Here is a 20,980-nt window from a genome sequence, read left to right as displayed (position 1 = left end):
AAGCAACGTCTTTTTCATGGACGCCCCTGCTTATTTCAGGAAGACAATGCCAAACCACATTCTGCACGTGTTACAACAGCGTGGCTACGTCGTAAACGAGTGCGGGTACTCGACTGGCCTGCCTGCAGTCCAGACCCGTCTCCCATTGAAAATGCGTGGCGCATTATGGAGCGTAAAATACGACAACGGAGGCCCCGGACTGTTGTACATCGAGCAAGAATGGGAAAGAATTCCACCTACAAAGCTTCAAAAATGAGCGTCCTCAGTTCCCAAACGTTTGTTGAATGTTGTTGAAAGAAAAGGTGATGCAACACAGTGGGAAACATGAGCCTGTCCCAAATTTTTCGGAACGTGTTGCAGCCATCAAATTCTAAGTTCATGATTGTTTGCTCAAAACAATCAAGTTGATGAGTTTGAACATGAAATATTTTGTCTTTGTCGTGTATTCAATTCAACATAGGTCGAACATGATTTGCAAATCATTGGATTCTGTTTTGATTTGTGTTGAACACAACGTCCCAACTTGGAATTGGGTTGTATAAAGACAAATGGGTTGTGCAATGGCTTGAAAGATCAGTTGGGATCATTTACGCACTTTATGCAACCTGAGTTTGAAGGGAAACACACGGAAATGGTGCAAGTCACATGATTTTTATGTAGTTGTTTCTGTCTTTACCGTTATGCAAAAAGTCGGTTTCAGTGGTCCAATACGATGAATTTGAAATCATCAATAAGGTTTTGAAACTAGGACTTTAAGCGAAAACCGAGGCAGCATCAAGAAAAAGTGCAAAATTCAATGTTTTTGGGGTTTTTTTTTGCTTCCCCCTGATTGGTCAAATTATATGAGAATGACCCTCAACACCAACGGACAATTTTTGGCTGTTGAATGCAGCTCACATGCTAAGCAGACACGAGGCCTGCGTCGCCGCGCGAGCCGCTCGTCAGTCAAAAGCGGGGGCGGGGGAGGGGGTGTTGTTTCCATGGCAACCGTATTGCGTCACGAAAGGTTGAAGATCAACTTCCTGCACCTGGGTGAGATCACACAGGGGGCGGGGCCAGTGGAAGCGACCGGTGCGTGTCATCGAGTGGGCGCGGCCTGGCGCTCGCCGATTAGCTGAGGGCCTCCTGATTGGCTGTGAGGAAGTGCTCCGCCCTCTTGTGCGCCTCCAAAGCTTTGATGGTGAAAACGTCCCGAGGGAGGTCCGACTTCCTCCGGGTCACCTTGGGCTCCGTCCTCGAGTCCTTCGCCGCCTACGCACGCACGTAAACACACGGGTTAAGCGGTCGCTCGACGGGTGAATCCATCGATCGATCAATCGATTCGTCGTTACCGGCGGCGCTTGACTCGCTACCGCCCTCTTCAACAGTTGGATGTCCTCCATCGTCGGAACGTCGGCGTCCGTGGATGGCGCGCTAGACAACTATACGCACACACGCACACGGTCAAAAAGCAGCAAAGGCGACGGAGCTTTCTGCCAAAATGCCGAGTGGGCGCGCTTCGATCGGCCGTGGGCGGGGCCTGTCGGCATAACGCGCGATATATTGTCCCACAAACTATCCCAATAAACCACAGTATCCTTCATGGGTTCGTTAGCATCATAATTCAACTATAAGCCTTTTCAAGATCAATAAACTTTGAATTCTAAATATTGAACGTTGACATTGAAATGCAGAAAAAGAAATGAGAAAACATCTTATATAAATAAGACAGACTTAGATTTCTCGTCGGAAGAAAGTCTGGCCCAAAAATGTCAAACAGGACAACCGGATTATCGGTCACCGTATCTCCTGGACCATCTGCTCTTCTCCGATCGGCTGACAAGTTTCAGTTCAAAATATCCACCAGTCAGCGAGTACGGGCCGAAATTCCCAATTAGACTCGTGACGGCGGCACTTGCCCTAAAAAGTGCAAATTAGGAAGGCGGCCACTTGTCGTGTCGCTAATGACACACAAGCGAATCGTCCACTTCCGCTTGAGTGAAGAACTTTTCAAAATGGGGGGTTGATTTCATTTTGTGCGAAGCACTTTGGGAGTCGTCACTCAAGAAACGGACAACGTCCGCGCGGGCAGGACATCGACACGCGAGCGCACAACACCGGCGGAGCAGTGAGGACGGGCGGCGGCCAACAACTGACCGTTTCCTGCAGGTGGAGTCCGCGTAGCGGGGGGAGGAGCTTCTCACTCTGGGGAAAAGCAAACACGCAATCACTCGAGATTCATAAAGTGCATGTCATGGAATCTAGTCGGTAGCCAGACGGTTGTGAAATCTGAAATCTGAAATCTGATGGACGTTTACTCGCACCGTTCCCAAAAGCCGCCATTTGAGGTCTTAACCGCGGGGGAGACCCCGACCGGGCCGTCCGCCGACATCCCCCGGACGGTACCCCGAAATGCTCCCCGGTCGCTTCGGCCGCCCCCTGCCCCGGTGTGTTCCACTCGCGCGCGCGTGTGTGTGGGATGGCTTCAATGCAGACGACAGATTTCGTGACAATAAACCATCAGGGTTCCATTTGTCGACTTTTGAGATCCACCGAAGCCTCCCTCCACCTCCTCCGGTAATAGTTGGATTATTGACTGTGTTGATTACGTTAGCAGAAAGAAAGAAATACCGTACGTCCAATATATGCTAGGGTTTCTGTTCTTTTTCTTTTGCTTGTCTCCCTTCCCTTAGGCAAAGATAACATCCATCCATTTTCCTCACGGGCGGTAGGCGGGGCGCACCCCGAACCGGTTGCCAGCCAATCGCAGGGCACATCCAAACAAACGACCATTGGCACTAGGGGCAATCGACCTGGCGTGTATGTTTTGGGGATGTGGGAGGGAACCGGAGTGCCCGGTGCAAACTCCACACAGGCGGGACTCGATTTGAATCCGCAACCTCGGAACTGCGAGGCAGATGTGCTGACCGTGCCGCCGCGACGATATTCTCAAAACGAAATAGGAAACCATTCTGGTATCTAATATCATAATATATGGCAAAACGAGATCGTATATAAAGCGTAAAGGCGCTCATTGTCACCTTTTTATTAGCCTAATCGCTGAGCCAAAGTTTTTGCCGAGCTTCAGGTCACCTCGGGATGCAGTAAAAGCTCTTCGGCTCAATAAGATCAAATCTGTACGGAAGGCCGACAACGCGACGATTATTCGATTCGCCAAAACAGCGAGCCATCCGCCGTTATTTGGAAACTGCAGCTTTTATGGCCATATATTGCGTTACCGTGAAGCGATTCGACGGATGGCGTGATGCGGATTGGAGGTCGTATCGCCCAATGCTCGCTCTCTCTCGCTTTGCACTGGCACCGCCACCGACGCCAGTCCGCTTGGTCGACGTTTGGTTTGCCGACGCTAAGCGTTCATCACGACGATCGAGAGGTTCTGCGTCGCGTCGGCGGGCGCGACGGCAACTTTGTCCCTCTTTTGACTGTTCCCGGAGGCGTTTTGGCGAATTTGCCCACGGCTGCCGTGGAATGTGTTTGTGGCGGCGGGCCGCGCCTTCAAGCTGACTGAATAACTTTCAATCAAAGATCATACTTAAAACGATGCATGCACATACAAAGGAATTAGTATCAAATGTAAAAACGGGGCTCCACGCTAACTTTTGCATGGATGGCACCGGACCGTGTAGCGTAACTGGCATGCCGTAGATTTTTGTACGATGACGAGTTCGAGCTGCAAGATAATTCCCAGCGAACAGGAAGTTAGTGGCTGACTAAACAAATCATTTCTGTGATCTCATTTTAAAAGACATCGTGGAAACGTAAAAGCAAAGCAGAACAAAAGGCAAGAATAGTATTCTGTTTTTGGACTTTTCATAAATGCTGTACTTAAATTTACGTAACAGCAGCATAGCTAACTTAATATCAGCCTACATGGGGGGTTGGATTAAGGGGGGGGGGGGGGACACGAGTATGATTTGAATATAAAACGTTGAATTGTTAGCAAACGAGCAGAACTGGATTTTTTTGTAACCATGTACAAGGTACTTTTATTGTCAATTCTTCAATATGCGTAACACACACGGGATTGAAATTCGGGTCCCCGAGGGCGCTACAAATAAGGAGCTCAATAAAACGATGGTATATAATAAGGTCGAAAAGGTACCAATTCAATTGAATGAAAATAAAGATCAGGTGACGTGTACACGTGTACTAGTCAAGGTCAGAGAAGACCTATACAAATGACATGACAAAACCCCTGGTGCGACCCTGAGTCTGGTCAGGGTCAGAGGTCAGAAGAGGTACAGGGGGCAGAGCGGGCACATTCCTGACAGCCTGACGAACGAAAGCGTCTTTTGAAGAGGCCGCGTGACGGCTGGGCTTTGCGGGTGCTGCAAATGTCCTGCGGGGAGGGAAGACGGCTTCCGATGAGCTTCTCGGCCGCCCTCCCCCGTGCGACGAAGAGGACATCGCGCGATACGTGATGCGGTTGCTCAGGAGCACCGCCGTGCAAACCCCGGTCAGCTTCTTCACGTGGGCCGTCCATAAGTCTTTTTTCAAGGGAGATATTTTGCTTACCAATCCCATCTTTCCTCAAATATTTCCACACGCTTGCGGCGCGAACCCGCCACAGCGAGGCGTCCAAAACACGCGAGCGCCGTTAAGTCCATCTCAAGCTCTGCCAAAGTACAAGTGAACTGTACTTGAGTGAAAGCCAATGCGATAGTACGCAGAGTTTGAACATTTAATAAACCCGTGGCGCACTTTTGAGTATCACGAGGCGAAATGATTGCGCGTACCTGAGGATTGTGTCTTGCCAGTTCTTCCAGTTTACTCCAGATTTGCTCCCTCTCCTTCATTTTGTGCTTTTCTCTAAAAATGCAACAAAGCAAGCGAGCGAGCGCATTGGCGATTTAGTCTCGAGTCTCGAGCCGACGCGTGACGTCGACGCTTCTCACTTGCGTTTGCCGCTCTTGTACTGTTGAGTGCAGACGTCAAAGAGTTTCTGGTTCATCTCCATGAAGAGCTTGAGAGCGTTGTAGATCAGGCCATGGATGGTTCTGACGCGCACACGACAGACCCTCACATGACTTCCTGTCTTGTGCGTGCGTGCGCGTGCGTGTGCGTGCGTGTGCGTGCGTGTGCGTGTTACTTGTTCCAGTGGCTCTTGGAGTTCTTGTAGAGGGCAGGAAACATGATGGGAAGGATGCCGGCCGCGTTGTCACTGATCAAACTCATGATGTACTCGTTGTTCCAGTAGTACAGAGCGCGCTCTGCCACCTAAGCGTGTACCCATCACCATCACCATCACCATCACCATCATCATCATCATCATCATCGTGACATGTTCAACTTGTGACTGTATTTGCAAATAATAGACCTGGCTACGCGCAGGCCCCGCCTCTGTTATGCAGATAATCTACTGTTACTCAGATTTGCTGTTTGCAGTCTGGGAATATTTTCTTCGTCAACTCTGTTGTTTCTGTTAAAGTGCGCTGTGCCCCTTAAGAAAGCGCGTGCAGTCCGTCATGTCACGTGATCAGACCCCGAAAGTCATGAGGACGTTGCTTCAGTTCTGTGATCTTTGCAAAACGACGAGCTACATGTTGCGCAGCCGTGGCATCGTTGCTATGCAGCCTAACCTTTCCTGAAGTTTAATAGTCTCATAGCAAACAGGTCTGTGGATGACGCAGTCAACATGGGACCGCCTTTCATCCGGGAAGACCTACGCGAGGATCCCGTTCGTGGACTTCGGCTCTGCGTTCAACGCCGTCATCCCCGAACTCCTGTCCTCCAAGCTTCTCCAGCTCAGCGTCTCGCCTGCCATCTGCCAGCGGATTTGCAGCTTCCTGACGGGCGGGACACAGCGGGTGAGGCTGGGGGACGCCGCCTCATCTACACACACCATCAGCACCGCAGCGGCCCAAGGTCGTGTCCTCTCTCCGCTACTCTTCTCTCTCTACACGAACGACCGCACCTCAACGCACCCGGCTGTTTCCCGGACGACACCGCAGGCATCGGCCTCATCAAAGATGGTGACGAGTGTGCGTATCGAAAGGAAGCGGTGCGGCCGCAGCTGTAGAGATGATGGTGGACTTCAGGAGGCATCCTTCGCCACAGCTGCCCCTCACGCTGTCCAACTGCCCCGTGTTAACCGTCGAGACCTTCAAGTTCCTGGGAATTACAGTCACTCAGGACCTGAAGTGGAAGGCCAACATCAACTCCGTCCTCAAAAAGGCCCAGCAGAGGATGTACTTCCTGCGGCTTCTGAGGAAGCGCGGCCTGCCGCGGGAGCTTCTGAGGCAGTTCTACACAGCGGTCATCGAATCGATCCTAGGGTACCCCCCCTAGCCACCCTTGAGGACTTGCACGCTGCCAGAACTAAGACAAGCGCATTCAAAATCCTCTCGGACCCTCCGCATCCCCGGTCACCGGCTCTTCCGGCTCCTTCCCTCAGGTAGGCGCTACTGAACAAGGCAAACTAAAACCAACAGCTTTTCCCCCTCTTGCCATTAACGTCTTGAACAGTTAACTTACAACTCCATTGTAACACGCTGCCAATTTTGTCTTGTCGGGCCGATGATACATTATTCCTGCACTCACTGTCGTAGTCTCGCCACTCTGCGCGATTTGCATATCTGTCGTTGACCAATACCGGCCACTCGTGCTACAAAAGTCTCTGCACCATTTGCACAATGGTCACTGGACCAGACTATTGCTCTATTAGTCATTTGAAACTGCTCTAAATTGCTAGAGGACTCTGCCTCATTTGCACAATTGTCACAAATGCAGCATTAGCACCTTACTGGTAACCTTTTATTGCTCAGAGACTCTCCATGCTGTGTTTTTATGTCTCAAAAGAATTTTCAGTCCAATGGCTGTCTGTTGTCGCACTAGAGCGGCTCCAACTACCGCCGACAAATTCCTTGTGTGGTTTTGACATATTTGGCAAATGGAGATGATTCTGATCCCGATGAACCATCAGTATTTAGCTGACAGCAGGTTCTGTCGATGGACAGCGCATGCAGTTCACTCACACGCTTACCTGAAGCCAAAAAGCCAAAAAGCCAAAAAGCCAAAACGTCAGGTCCACCTGGCTAATAGGTTCAAATGGAGGAGCCCGCAGGAGTTCTAGGACCAACAACTGATCCCACGACAGAGCCACTGGTATTGTTGGCACTCTATCAGCGCCCACGGTGGCACCGTTACTGCCAGCATGCCAACGAGAGATTGCAGCCATGTACACCTTAAGAGTGGACAGCGATCGTCCTTGATTAAGGAGCTCCCGCTAGAGCTGCAAAATGGCGGAAACCGGGCAGCGGACAGTAACCGGCCCGTGACTTCCACCTATTTGGGTACAACCGCCGTGGGGAAAGGGCACAAGCGTCGGAAATCGGTCGCCCTCCATCACAGCCGTACTGTGAGAACGAAGTGGCTGGAGGCGATCGGGATGGGGATGCACAATCCGCCCCCCCCGGCGGAGACAAGGGGTCCATCCTTGAAAAGCAAACTGTACCGACTTCCAGTGTGGGCGTGGAAAAGAATCTTGGAAATCTGCGGTTGCCCGACAAAGAGCCTACAGTACTTCTGTTGTGAGCAGCATGTGATAGCTTACTTTTGGCCAGACACCTTGTAGGAGCCGCGAGGCATCATCCCATCCGCCCTGCACAGTAGGTCGTCCGTGGCATGGCACGGGGCACCTGGCGCGAGCGCGCACAGAGCCTCATCAGCCTGTTCTGCTGACGGCGTGCGGTCCAGGCCAAATGCGGACACATTCTGCATCGATGCGAGAAGCCGTCCATCGGACGTCGGCCTAGAAAAAGCTTTGGTGTGCGGCCATCACGCTTGCGGTGCCGCAATACGTTCCTTGGAGGGAGGGAGGGAGGGACCGAGAAGGAAGTGCGGGAAATGTGTCCCCTAAAAAAACACGCCGAGGCCTGAGAACGGATGGAGGTAGGGGAGCTATATTCCGAAGCCGTCATGAAAATGGGGGTCAAAAGTCACCACGGTAAAGCGCATCCTCCTCACCTCCCGGTTGCAATCGAACGACCCCTACGAGCTGATTCAAATGTGGACCTGCGCACGCACCAGCGCTCGAAGCGCTCGAAGCGCCGCTTCCGGGGAGCTCGTTGAGCTTTCCTCTTTCTCTGATGTCACTGAGCTGATGCTAACGAGTCCGTTTCGTGGCTCGACGAGAGCGTCTTAGTGGCGCACGTCGTTACTGTACAGCGTGTAGTTGTCGATACCAAAGTGTGGAGGAGAAAAGGTGGTTGATTCGTCAAGTCTTCCTGAACTCGAAGAAAACAACGAAACACCAGTGAGACTACTGCTTGTGGTCTGAAGCATGTCAGTGGACCGGAGTTCATTTGTGTGCTGCGTGACGTTACCTGGAAGTGCGTGCTGGACACGCACTTGGCCAGCTGCCTGAAGAGCGGCTCGTGGACTTTGACGAACTCGGCGGGTTCGATGACGTCCAGGATTTCCTCCAGCTCGTTGAGGAACATCACTTCCTTGGGACTGTGAGTCTTAGGCCAGAACTTCAGCAGCCCCAAGATCACCTCGGGACGGGGGTCACAGGTCAAAGAGCATTAGCATCTGGTTACCGGGGCAGCGGGGAGAAGAGGGACCGGTGCGCGCTCACTGGTTCTGTCAGACTGCTGTCCTTCTCCAGGAACTGGACCACGCAGTACGCCAGCTGCAACGCAACACACGCACACGCACACGCACACGCACCACAAAGTGACTCCCGCGACTGTTGCAGCACCGAGAAGCACCCCAAAAGGTTGACTTTTCTTTTCAAATTCCTTCCCAACCCAGCAAAACCTGTGAGCTGGGGAAGAGAAGTGGGGGCGGATATCTTAATTGCACCGCCTTTCAAAGGAATATGCAGAAGATATGTTTCTCGGATTTCGAAAGAGTTGACATGAAGGACAGTCGGCATTCATTTTCAAGTCGACAACCGTCAGAATATAATTCCAAAAACCTCCCAATGCTAACAATATTTTGGGATTTGGTAAGTATTTCAGATGGGATGCAGCACTGGGCAGGGAGTCAGTGGAGTCGTGGAGTCAAGGGTGGAGCGCTGTGGTGGGCGGCGGGGGTCCTCTAGGTCGTAACGCAGGCGGGCGGCAGAGTTCTGGGAGAAGCTGCGATAATCCAGGCGGCGCGGAAGACTGCTGAGCGGCGGAGACGTGCGGGCGGCCCCTGGAGGGTCCCAAAAAGGACATCTGAAAAACAGGTGGACTTTCTGGCTGACCACTCTCGGTACAAAAAGAAGAAGCGTGCTTTCGTGAACAAAATCCTCTTCAAGCACGACAGTGCGCCAGAATCCCAATCCTCTTTATTTGCCAAGTATGTCCAAAGCACGCGCAAGGAAGGAATTGGTCTCCACCTCAAAGAAATTCAAACTCTGTTCTACATAATCCTTTGCAACAGTGGACTTTTTTACGTTTCCCAAAATAAAATACTGTTATTGTTGGGAGGCTTGTTTTGAATTACGGTCTGAGGCTGGATGAAAATTCCGCCAAATTCCACTATTTAGGAAAATCTTTTGCAACGTCGTGCGGGCGGCCTGCACTTGCAAAGCGCTCGATAAAGCCTCACGTTCGCCCGCTCGCGCGTACTGCCGCCGGGAGCAAACTAGGCTCGAGTGTCTTGCCCGACGGACGAGCCGAGACGCAGTGGCCGCTTGTGAAGGGACGGACGGGGAAGCAAAGCAACATTGGACTTTTGGAAAGAGCTTTTCCAAATGATGGGACGAGCACTTCGAATGCCTCTGAAATCCTCCACGACAAATCAATTCAGGAAAAAACTATTGACGACCGGTGAGCGATTTGAATGCTCCTCAGCAATAATGTTGGATTTGAGCGACGCCGTTGGAAATGTCACGGCCATCTCGCAGAACCCCTCCCTGGGACTTTGGGCCCGCACCGGCTTATTGGAGGGAATTTGGAACGGAAACTTGTCAGCTGATCGGAGGAGGGCTTCAGATGGGACCAAATGTTCGAGGAGATCTGTTGAGAAGTGAACAATTTGAATTTGAAGGTGTTTTTGGACCAGATTTTCGAGAGGCGATACCCCCCCCCCAAATCTCTCCGATTTTCAAAATGATTGCTGCATCGTACTCAGGGTCAAGTGGCCTTTCCAACCAGAGGGTCTCATTTGCCATTGTCACCGTGCTAATTCTAGTGCTTCTGAACGATCGCCAACGGGAGACCTTTTGGCAAACGTCTCCCGTTGCTCCTTACGGCTAACGTGCCGCCGAAAAGGTTCGCTCGGCTCGTCTTTGAGTCATTTAGCAAACCGTAATAATGTCAACTCGACAGCGCCTTCTCCGTTTCAGCATCGAAAGAGCACATCTGTATAGCAAATCAATCAATCCATCGAGCTCACGTAACGTTGTCTTTTGGAATGACACTCGGCGCGTCATCGGCGCCGTAGGTCCTCCTTTCTCCGTGGCTACGTCTCGCTCACATGACACGGAAGGCCCCGTTTACTCGGGACGTACGTGCGGCGTGATGTGATCATTTCTCAGCCCGCCGTGATGCGAGGAGGTCCACCGACCTGCGGGTGGTAGACGCTGAGGGACTTGACTTTGTGAAGGGGCAGAAGGACTCTGATCAGGAACATCTTGTGTTCTTCTTTGAGCGGAAGAGCGAAGCCGTTAATGATACTACAAAAAAGAGGCACGTACGCACACGGGTCAAAGTGCGTCCTCCCGCGAGGCCGTGCGTGGCGGCGGCGGCACGCTACCTCCCGAGAATCTCCAGCAGCTCTGCGATCCCGTTGTGATGTTCCGTCTCGTAGATGAACCTAAGCCACGCAAAAGCGTTTGTGAGCGTGTAAAAAGCCGTGCGCGAGGTGCGCCGTCGTGGCGTCGGCCGACCTGTAGAAGATGTTGTTGATCTGCCGCCGGATGTATGCGCGCAAGCCCAGGAACTTGCCATAGATGCGGTGCAGGATGGTTTTCAGGAAGTCCCTTTCTCGAGGATCCTCGCTGTCCAACAGTTCCAGAAGCTGAAAAAGAGGCAAAGGCACAGTCCACCTTAGACCTCAAAGTCGAGAACTCGAAAGTCCTGAATGAGAACTGAGCCACCTGAGACCGAGAGCCATTCTGCCTCAGATCTGGGATCTTACCGACAAGACAAAGTTTTGGTCCATGTATTTTTTGGCCACGTTGGCTTGGAAGTCCGGAGACTCCAGGAAGCGAAGGAAGAACTCGTAAACCAGCTGAGGAAAGATCACACGACACTCAAAACACATTCGGGCTCGCCGGACGACAACGCGGTCCGCTCCAGTTCGGCGAGCGGCAACCTGCAGATGAGGCCAGGCGGCCTCCAGCGTAGGTTCGTCCTCCTCGGGGTCAAACTCCGCTCCGGTGGGATTGGAGGATGGCGGAAGAGTCCGGAACAAGTTCACTGAAAACTGACAATCCAAAGGGGGGGAAAAAAAAACAAACCAAAAAACAAAAGCGTCAATACCGAGAAACAATCCAGTTCGTCAAGTCCCGTGATTCTCAACTGGGACGCTCTAACGTGGACTTAGTATAACGGCGTCAACTTCATTTCCCCAAACTCGGGTTGGGAATCTGTGATACATATCGAGATACAAGGCTTGCGATTGGATCCAAAAAACGATTTCTTTCAAGGTGAAACGATTCAGTTTGGGAGCGAGACGATATTTTACGATTCGATATGGAAAAAAAGCTACTTTGATTATTGTTGATGTTAATCGTAAAGAACCCCATTCTATAAAAGGACATTTGAACAGTATTTTCAAACGTAAGAGACGAGCGTTGTTGCTTGATGGCACTGTAAAAAAAAGAAACAAAATCTTTATTATTAGACATGGAATAAATACATCATACAGCAACATCCTTTTTGTTGGATGAGATGAGAAATGGATGGATGGATGGATGGATGTACGGTCAAACAGAACATGGAGAACGTCGCCCAAGTCCAGTGGGAGAAGACAGTGGATTTCGGGTGAACAACACAAAGGTGCTTGAGGATGGTCTACCGCTTTGAACAAAGGGTCAACCAGTGCGGCATTCCGGCCTGAGTATGATGATCGACAGCCGAGTGCTCCGAAAATGCAACATTCCAACGTAAACAAATGACACGCTGGCGATTGTAAGCGGCGACCCTCCACCTGCTATTGTGCCTGTTTTGCGCTTGTACTTTGCGTATTTTATGAATTCATCATCACTGTCCGCATCTTTTTTCTTGAGGAAGATCACGTTTTCTCCTGCGGTGCCAAAAACCCTTTCAGACGCCGCTATGCAGAGATATCGCAGGTCCCGCTGCTCTCCCCGCCATTGCCGTGGGCTGTTTTTCACGGGCAAAGTCTCGCAATCACTTCATCCGCGGCCTGGTCAATCACAGAACTAGAACCCAACTGCCGTGCTCCTCACTTCAAAGTCGTCTCCGAGCAGCCGGTCCAGAGCTGCTATTTTCTTCTGTTCGCAAGGAGGCTTATTAGCTGCAAAATGCAATAGGGACGTAGAATGAAGCCTCACATAGTTCCACTACAAATCGGAGAACAATCGATCAGATCGATCGTCATCTGCAGGCTTCTCTTGCGCAATTTATTGAATTTATTGAGATGAACCTGTACGTTCCACGCAAAGACCCTGTTGGTCTCTCACGTGGTGATGTCTTGGTGTTCATGGGCACGAACCTGTCGGCGCTGGACCCTCCTCAGCTGGATGGCCTGTTGCCTAGAAATACAAGTATACCATGGCTAAATGCAGTCCGGGTAAATCTAGTAACGGCAACGAAGCCGTTTTCTTGAGGCGGACGTAACAGAATCCCAATCGATTGCGGCATGTACTCGGAGTGAAGGACAGTATGGTGAGTGTTGACTCGAGGGACTCGCCTTTTCATTCAAGGATGTAGCTTCTGCTGAGATGCTTGTGAATGTCCTCTCAGCATCGTTGCCCCCTCGAACCGGGGGTCCAGAGCCGCCGCGGTGTCAAAGAGAGATCATCGAGGCCCTTGCGTCGTCGCGTTTCTCCAAGCCTGCTTCGTCGCTCCGATTAGCGCTGAAGTTCTTTTGAAGAAATCATCGAACGTATGGGCCGCGCTCGCGCTCGCAAGTTGGACAATTGCAAACATCTTCGTCCTTGAGAGGGTTCGCATCTCCTCCGTTTCTGAGATCCCTGGACAGGAGTGCAGCAGAACGAGCAGGTTGCCGCTCCAAAACCCGTCATAGGAGCTGTGGCAACAGGTTGTCACGCCTTAGCGCTGTGGTGAACAAAAGTCCCGTGTTCACCCTGAAGGCTTTCTGCGTGGCAAGATTCATGGCGTGTGCAAAGCATCATCTCTGCTTCCTCCCCAGCTTGCAAATGGCATGGCTTTCATCGATTTGTCCGTCATTTTCGTCATTTCGAAACATTTTCGTTTCCCTGATGCTTTTGAAAGCCGTTCTCTGTGAATCAGTCGTTTCGCCGGCGCCATTTGTACATCCATTCTTTCGTTGTTGTCGAGGAGCACGCGCAAGGGTCGCTACGTGTGCTCTGGCGTTGTTTTTAAAGAGTAAAACCCTAACCTCAAGCAAGCGGTTCCTAGTCTCGCGATAACCGATCCACAGCTCCGATTTTGTATCGATCGAGAAGTCTGCTGCTGATACTGTCGTATCTCTCGCCTTGACCGACGGCTATCCGGTCAAATAGGTCAAATATCGGTCTCAACCCTACTTGGTTTTGCAGCCGCTTTGTCCAGATTTGGCTAAGACCGCCCCCTTACTTCTGCTTGGTTGCCTCCGTGTAGAAGACCCACACGTGTTTGTTACGTTGACAGCGCTGGCTCGTAAGCGGAGAGGTAGGCGGAGATCTTCGCTAGTGACGTTGATAAGCTCGAGAAAGTCCTAATATTATATCCCAAACACGAGAGAAATTTGGTTTGGCAAAATACAGGACCTTGAAGGAATTACAAGGGGTCTTTGGTTTATGATGGTACGTATAGACAACGTATTGTTTTTCATCCATCCATCCATTTTCCGTACCGCTTATCCTCACTCGGGTCGCCTTATTTTAGCAGGCGTGCGTCAGAAAGGTAACGGTACATGTATTTGTGCATGGCGAATACAAACACACACACATTAAATCTATGGCGGGACGGCGGGCGACCGGTTAGCACGTCGGCCTCACAGTTCTGAGGAGCGGGGTACAAATCCGGCCCCGCCTGTGCTTGTTCCGCCCGCGCCTGCGTGGCTTTTCTTCCTCCCACAGCCCAACAACATGCATTCATTGGAGAATCTAAAGTGCCCGTGGGCGTGACTGTGAGTGCGAATGGTTGTTTGTTTCTGTGTGCCCTGCGATTGGCTGGCGACCGGTCCAGGGCGGACCCCGCCTCCTGCCCGACGATAGCTGGGATAGGCTCCGGCACGCCCGCGACCCGCGTGAGGGGAAGCGCGACAGAAAATGGATGGATATACACACACACACACACACACACCGTATTTTCACGACCATAAGGCGCACTCATAAGTCTTACATTTTCCTCAAAATGGACGGCGCGCCTTACTGACTGCCGACACGCTGCTCATGTAGAGGAAAGGCGGGCGTGACCGAGGACAGCGTGCGGACGTTACAGGGGGAAAGGGTGCGCGTGAAAGAGGACGCTAAAGGCACGCCCCCAGTTGGTATACGGTATGTGCGTTGTGCAAAACCACGTCGCCCCTGAAAATGTCACCTGCGAAGAGACGCGCTCACGAAGCTGCAAGCTATCGGTTGCGCGCCAGAGAATTCAACATCAACGAATCCGTGGTTCGCAAGCGGATGCTATCCGCTTTGACCGTCGTCCGAGCTTTCGCGGAAGCCGGCACCCGACGATGACGAGAGGGAAGCCGGCGTGTCGGATGGCGAAATTGCCCAGCTGTTCTTTTCGGATACAGAAGATGAGGACTTTGATGGATTTGTGGATGAGGATTGATCCAAATATAACGCGAGTACATTGTTGAATACTTCAATGAAGTACAACCCAACTCACTTTTGCTCCCGCTGCCTTTTTCAAAATGCTAGCGTATGTTTTAAGCTAGCGCACGTTTGACCATGCCTGCGCCCAATAATGCGGTGCGCCTTACGTGTTACGTGTTAAATACAGAAATCGATGCCGTAACTGAGACCGCACTGCGCCTTATGCTCAGGAAAATACGCTCTGAGAAAGTCATTGAAATGATCTTTTCAGCAACTTCATCTTCCAAACAGAAAGAAGACAGAAGAGTGGCAAGAGTCGCGAAGCACGCGTGCGCGAGCGCTGACCATGCCGACGGCCTCGGGGTAGACGGCCTCGGTGAGCGCGTCCGCGTTGTGCGCGATGTAGTCCAGCATCTCGTGGAGCCCGGCTCTCTTGACTTCTTTAAACTTCAGGTCACTAAGTGGGTCGCTCACAAAGTCAAACAGGACGCGGCACTGACGGAGCTTCTGCACAAAAAGTTCTTCGCGATCCATCGCCGCCGCATCTGAACATGAACACAGAAACGACGACGTGACACACACGCGCGCACGTATCGGGCGCCGGCGGTGTCACGAGGATCACCGTTTGCTGAGCTTACACAATTTTGCGAGGAGGCCAACACCGCATGCACAATGTACAGTAGACGCGACGCGCACCTTTGAGGGGAGGGAGTTTGCCGAGTTCTCTGTTGCCGCTGATGCCGAATCGAGACGAACTGTGACGTCGTTCCTTCTTCGCCACTTGCGGACCCCCGCAATATTTGATCTTGTGCAGCTGAGTGGGCGGCGGACCGGCGGGACGCTTCCCCGCACTCTGCACACACACAACGTACACACGTAGCCCGTCGTAGCGGCTTTCTAGTTCCGTCTCTCTGCGTTTGTCCCGAGCAATCGGCTCAAACGGGTCCTACGCTCACCTGCCGTACAGCTTTCACAACCGAGTCGCGCTCCTTTATTTCCTAGCGTTAGGCCTCCGTTTGCTTAATACGATTACAGTTGTCCCTCGTTTATCGATACACAAAATTATGCAATGTTGAGACCACATATTGATTTTATTATGTATATACTTGTATTTATTTTTGACAGCTCATACAAAATATGCACAGGAAATGCAGTTATTATTTTTGTCGTCAAGGGGCGTGGCCTGGCGAGTGTGCCCATCCTGTACTCATTTTACGGCAGGACCTCTGAGTTTAAGCTTGTTGGTGAGTTGTACAGACATGCAAACACCAAAGGCATGAAAACGGTGATGAAAACAAAGACATTGTTGCTCCCGCACAGAATGTTTTGGATTTGACATCAATTAAGCAATCTGGAAGACTCTGAAGAGGACAATAAACATTCTTTTCCATTCATTTTTCCATGTATTTCCACCGCTCAAGTACACGTTGATGTACAAATTTAGGGTTCCAATGAAATTTGCCTCGTTCCTTTGCCTTTTTGTTCTGGCCTCCATCTCCACCAGCTTCAAGCTGTGCCACATGAATAGCATCCTCCTCTTTAAGCGCTCTCATTCTGGAAAAGAATTTGACGACAATCATTGTCTGTTTCACAAAGACCGACTTCCAATGCATCCTCCAGGAAAATCCGAAGTACAATATTTTGCTGTTGTTTTTATTGGCCATTATGTGACTCGCGTAAAAGTAATCCTCCAAAGAATGACTTGAGTAAGAGTAAAAAGTACACAATGAAGTAATTCCTCAAGTAGTGATTAAAGAGTGACTAAGTTCCGATTTGTTAACCACAGCATGAACGGAATTTAAAAATCCAATACAAAATGACAAAATAAAATGCAAATTCTCACGTTGCTTTGTGTGGGTGTCCAAACATCTGCAATTTACTGCACGGTGTTTTCTCAAGTTAGAAGTGAGCTGAAATATCCCCGTTTGGGCAGACAGTGCCGGGCAAATACGACAATACATGAAAGCCGTTGTTTTTGTTCGTCTAAATCTAAAGGCCACGAGTTGCGCGCCGTCGCCTTCGTGGTAACGACGAGCTTCCCAACGTGGCCGCCACGTAGGCGGCCTGGCTTATCTCGTTTTAACACCTATGCCCGGGAAGCCCAATAGAAGACGACGTGTGGGGTCATGTGACATTCTTTTCCCATTTGATTGGTGAGCAACCAGCGCCAATGCGGAAGTCTAAGTCACAGTCTCGCTAGTCTCGGGAATGGCCTATTTTGAGTTCAAAACGGGGAACTGATCTGCGTGTACGGCTGTAGTTCCACGACGAGCACTTCGAGGTCTATTTCAGGCTGAGCAGGGAGCAGTCTGAAAGCCTCCATTCGCCAGATCTTTTTTTCCCCTCCTTAAGTCTCCAATTGAAGCTCGGGACAGTGGGACACCACACTTATTGGGACCGTCGCACTGTTCTGATAAGTCCGCAGTGCGCCAGCGCGTTCTGCCGCCACCGCGCCACCGCTCTCCAGTACAACATTTTCTCTTGGTGGGAGCAGCATGTCAAACTGTGGGCCTGCCCATTCAGCAACGTCAACGGCGCCTGCGCACTTGGCAAAACAACGTCACGCTAGAACGCAAAATCTGGGATAGAAAATGAAATGCGTCCGATTTCAAAACCAGAGATACGGTGAGACTGCAAAAAGTGAACCGCAATATGGCGAGGGACAACTGTAGCCACCTTTTTGAAGATAACTTACAGTATTGGGCATCTGTGTGCATAGCAAAATAAACATTTCATGTAATAAACGCTTTGAGCGCCGCAGAAGGAAGTGTCGCGTATCGCCCACGTTAGCCGACGTCACTCACCTCGTCGGTGGCGTCTACTGGAACGTCTTCGTTGGCGTCCGTGTTGCCATCTGCGCTCTTGGCGCTGCTTTTGCCACTTTTGCTCGTTTCCTGTTTCAATGTAGAGACAAGCGCGGGAAGGGTTCATTCATCACACTCCTTGAGTTCACTTCCATTCATCCCTTTGTCTCGCGTTAGGGTGAGCGGGAGCCCACGTCAGCCGATTTGGGAGCGAGAGCCGGCACACGACCCGGAGCGGTCGCCGGGCAATGTCGGGGCACATCAAGAAACAACGGACCGACGTCAGGGCGCACGGGTGGCGCGGCGGCCCCACTGACTACAAAGAGGTTTTTATTTAGGGCGGTTCGCAAGTTGAAGTGGCCATTCCGAACAGACTCGACATTGTGATTTTGGGCAAATCTCTTAACGTTTGCCGGTTAGTAATGTTCTTTACTCCATCACCTGGAATATCTTACTGGAACTCTGACTCATTCACACTCGCACATAAAAATGCGTGACCCCGTTTGAAACCCGAAACCGAGGTGGCGAAGCGAATATTGCCCACGTTCGGCGGGCAAGCGAATCCAAATTGCCTGCGTCAAAACTCAAAAGCCCTTCCTGATGAAAGTTCCACTGAGCGTGCTCCTTCTGCTGTGTGAAGGTGTGAATGCCAAGGTTTGTTTGTATGCGCCCTGCGATTGGCTGGCAACCGGTTCAGGGTGTACCCGGCCTCTCGCCCGGAGACGGCTGGGATAGGCTCCAGCACGCCCGCGACCCGCGTGAGGAGAAGCGCGACAGAAAATGGATGGATGGATGGATGGATGGATGAACGACGTTCACGGTTCCGCTTTATAAAAGGCTTCAATCCGCCGTCCAGGCAGTCAGGCTCACGGGCCTCCTTCCTGGCACCTCAGCGGAAACAAGACCCGATGGCGCTCGACGCCCAATTGAAGCATGCATATTCTATTTACGTCTGAAGTGTGGATACAGACACGATTACACAACATAATGGCCATGTCTTATTGGTCTCTCGCTCTCCTCTTTCCTGCAACGTTTTTAGCATGGCACGGAATCGATCGCAACTGGACCGTTCTTCTGGTTGTCTTAGACGACCTTCAGCACAGACTCGCCCGGATGAGCTGACGAAGGCTGCTGGGAAGAGAGGCGAAATGTCTTCTAAGACAGTCCAGTCGTGATCGATTCAATGCACTGGGAATGAAATGACCTGGATGAATGAGAATATTCACAAATGTACATTTCTTTCTGAAAGACCCGGGACTGCATTTAAAGTCAATATCTGCTGCTGAAACCAAGAAAGTTCTCAAAACCTTGAGGTGTCGCTCAGTTTTATTCGTGACCTCTGACATGTTTCCGTTGTATTTGACGTTTCCATATTTCGTCACATTACACTTGTTTGACATTGGCTGGTTAGCATCACACACATATGTTGGCAAGTGGTCTCGTATCCCCCTCCGCAGCTAACAAGTGAACGGCTCGACGGCAGCCATTTCTTTTTTTATTCTTGATTATTATTGCTTCCCCGGGCAGCAGGCGAGCTAGCTTCTAGCTCGGTTAGCCGCCCAGTCCGTGTGAAGACCCGAGCCGCAAAAGAGGAACGAAGCTCACCTTGTCTTTCTTCATTTTGTTGGGCATTCCGGTTGTTTTCCAGGATCTTCAACGGATGCTGTGAGGATGTCACTCGGTCACGCTCGGCTTCCTGTGCGCTCACCTCATTGGTCGCCAACGTCCACCTCTGCCTAGCAACCCGCTGAGGCCTTTGTGTGATTGGCCGCGTCTTGTGCAACGAGACAGGCCTCTTCCATATGGAGGACCAAGAGTGTCAAAATTAGATCAATAAATCAACAAACAAATGTGTTATATGATTTGCATTTATTCACATGTAACTATTTTTGCAACATATCGATATTTGAATTATTTCACTATTTACTCCATTATACAGTTCGGGTTGGCACCGTTCGGTAGCCCGTGCGTATGGATCATGAAATGTATACCATTCTACGCCCCCAAACCCAGTGGGCGGGACTAATCAAATAGTGAAATAATATTGAAATAATGAACCAGTGATTGGCTGGCACCCAGTTCAGGTGTACCAGAACCAGCACACCCGCGACGCTAGTGTGGGTAAGCGGCTTAGAAAATGGAAGTAGAATTAAAAATGTGAAAGAAATAATTCACGGCACATTTGATGCATTTTACTTAATGTTGACACTCTTGGTCCTCCATACTTCCCAGCAACACACCTCCAACCTGAAAGCCAAACAACCAGCTAAACTGCCCGTTGATGACATCACTACTGGATTCATTACAGTTAAAGTGACATCATAGTTCAAATGTCAAGTTAAAACAAGAGCTGGCCCTCTTACGCAGGAGGTACAATAACACATTACCTTCATACCAAATCATTCATTCATTCATTCATCCATTTAGGATGAAAGGTTCATTCAGATGCGCTACGTGTAAACTGTCGATGATTTAAAACTCCAAATAAAAAATGACAGGAGAGAAAGCATTTGACCCAAAGTCATTTTTAATAAAACATCTTGAACAAGACAAGCAAAGGGAAAGACATTCCATACACTCACTGGGCTAAGCGCGCCAGTCCCAGTCCGTCCTTCAACGTTCTCCAAAGAGGAAGACCACTCGGACGAATGTAGTCGAAGCGGATCTACCGGCAACACGACAAAGGGACGCACGCGAGTGGAGTCAAAAAAGAAAAAAAGTCAAGCGTATGCGACCTCACAAATGTTCAGCCAGGAAAAGATACGAGGGGTGGGCAAAATCAGTTTGCAACCATGGAATGACAAAGGTTTTGGTTTTTTTGTTTTGTTTTTTTTAAACAAAGAAAATTGTGATTTGAGCCTCTGTAGGTACTGGACCAATCCCTGTATAACAGAGAAGAAAATGTTATCCAAGCCTTTCATGGAATCTCAGATCAAAAACAAAAGAATGTTCGAAAACAAACCATCCATTATTGATACGTTGCTAAGGCTTAGAACCTTCAAAAAGGAGGCTACCTCACATCTCCACCTACTCGAGATCCAAATCAGCCACGAGTCCGGAAGAGTGGAGATTGTCAGCTGTTAATTGTGCTGTTCCGTCACCTTGAGGAATCCCAGAGCAGCCATATGACGACTCCGAGAGCTTCCGGTCAGCATCCCCTGGAGACTGCGAGAGCTTCCGATCAGCATCCCCTGGAGACTGCGAGAGGTTCCGGTCAGCACCTCCTGGAGACTGAGAGAGCTTCCGGTCAGCACCTCCCGGAGACTCCGAGAGCTTCCGACCAACATCTCCTGGAAACTCCGAGAGCTTCCGGTCAGCATCT

General features: G+C 50.6%; 1 protein-coding gene across 4 annotated transcripts; it reads right to left on the bottom strand.

The window, feature by feature from the left end:
- Window positions 1-635: 635 nt before the first annotated feature.
- ppp2r5d (protein phosphatase 2, regulatory subunit B', delta) lies at window positions 636-20,688 on the bottom strand. Of its 4 annotated transcripts, none has more exons than XM_061789700.1 (18): window positions 19,264-19,776; window positions 17,659-17,748; window positions 15,551-15,707; window positions 15,200-15,399; window positions 11,251-11,361; window positions 11,074-11,166; window positions 10,823-10,953; window positions 10,690-10,749; window positions 10,501-10,609; window positions 8,579-8,632; window positions 8,325-8,495; window positions 5,667-5,786; window positions 5,090-5,217; window positions 4,896-4,997; window positions 4,737-4,809; window positions 2,137-2,184; window positions 1,332-1,421; window positions 636-1,251 (listed from the first exon to the last, which is right to left on the bottom strand). In XM_061789700.1, exons 1-18 carry the CDS (start codon window positions 19,288-19,290, stop codon window positions 1,111-1,113), a joined length of 1,905 nt encoding a protein of 634 aa, XP_061645684.1. In that variant the 5' UTR covers window positions 19,291-19,776; the 3' UTR covers window positions 636-1,110. The 4 variants fall into 4 exon arrangements, 3 of the variants coding, with proteins under 3 accessions (XP_061645684.1, XP_061645685.1, XP_061645686.1); XR_009790746.1 differs by lacking the exon at window positions 636-1,251 and adding an exon at window positions 4,516-4,615 and having other exon boundaries at window positions 1,331-1,421; window positions 19,264-20,688; XM_061789701.1 differs by lacking the exon at window positions 5,667-5,786 and having other exon boundaries at window positions 19,264-19,494.
- Between the last annotated feature and the right edge of the window lie 292 nt (window positions 20,689-20,980).

This window comes from Phyllopteryx taeniolatus, chromosome 11 (assembly GCF_024500385.1).
Source record: "Phyllopteryx taeniolatus isolate TA_2022b chromosome 11, UOR_Ptae_1.2, whole genome shotgun sequence".
Classification (NCBI taxonomy): Eukaryota; Metazoa; Chordata; class Actinopteri; order Syngnathiformes; family Syngnathidae; genus Phyllopteryx; species Phyllopteryx taeniolatus.
Note: the sequence above shows the minus strand (reverse complement) of the source record. Positions and strands in the feature narration are given on the sequence as shown.

What these genes read in the sequence shown, in the direction of transcription:
- ppp2r5d (XM_061789700.1), bottom strand. Translation starts at nt 19,290, where the DNA reads ATGCCCAACAAAATGAAGAAAGACAAG. An exon ending in ATCAACAACATCTTCTACAG is followed by an intron (nt 10,750 to 10,822) that starts GTCGGCCGACGC and finishes TGCGTGGCTTAG; the next exon opens with GTTCATCTACGAGACGGAAC. An exon ending in ACAGCAGTCTGACAGAACCA is followed by an intron (nt 8,496 to 8,578) that starts GTGAGCGCGCAC and finishes CCCCGTCCCGAG; the next exon opens with GTGATCTTGGGGCTGCTGAA.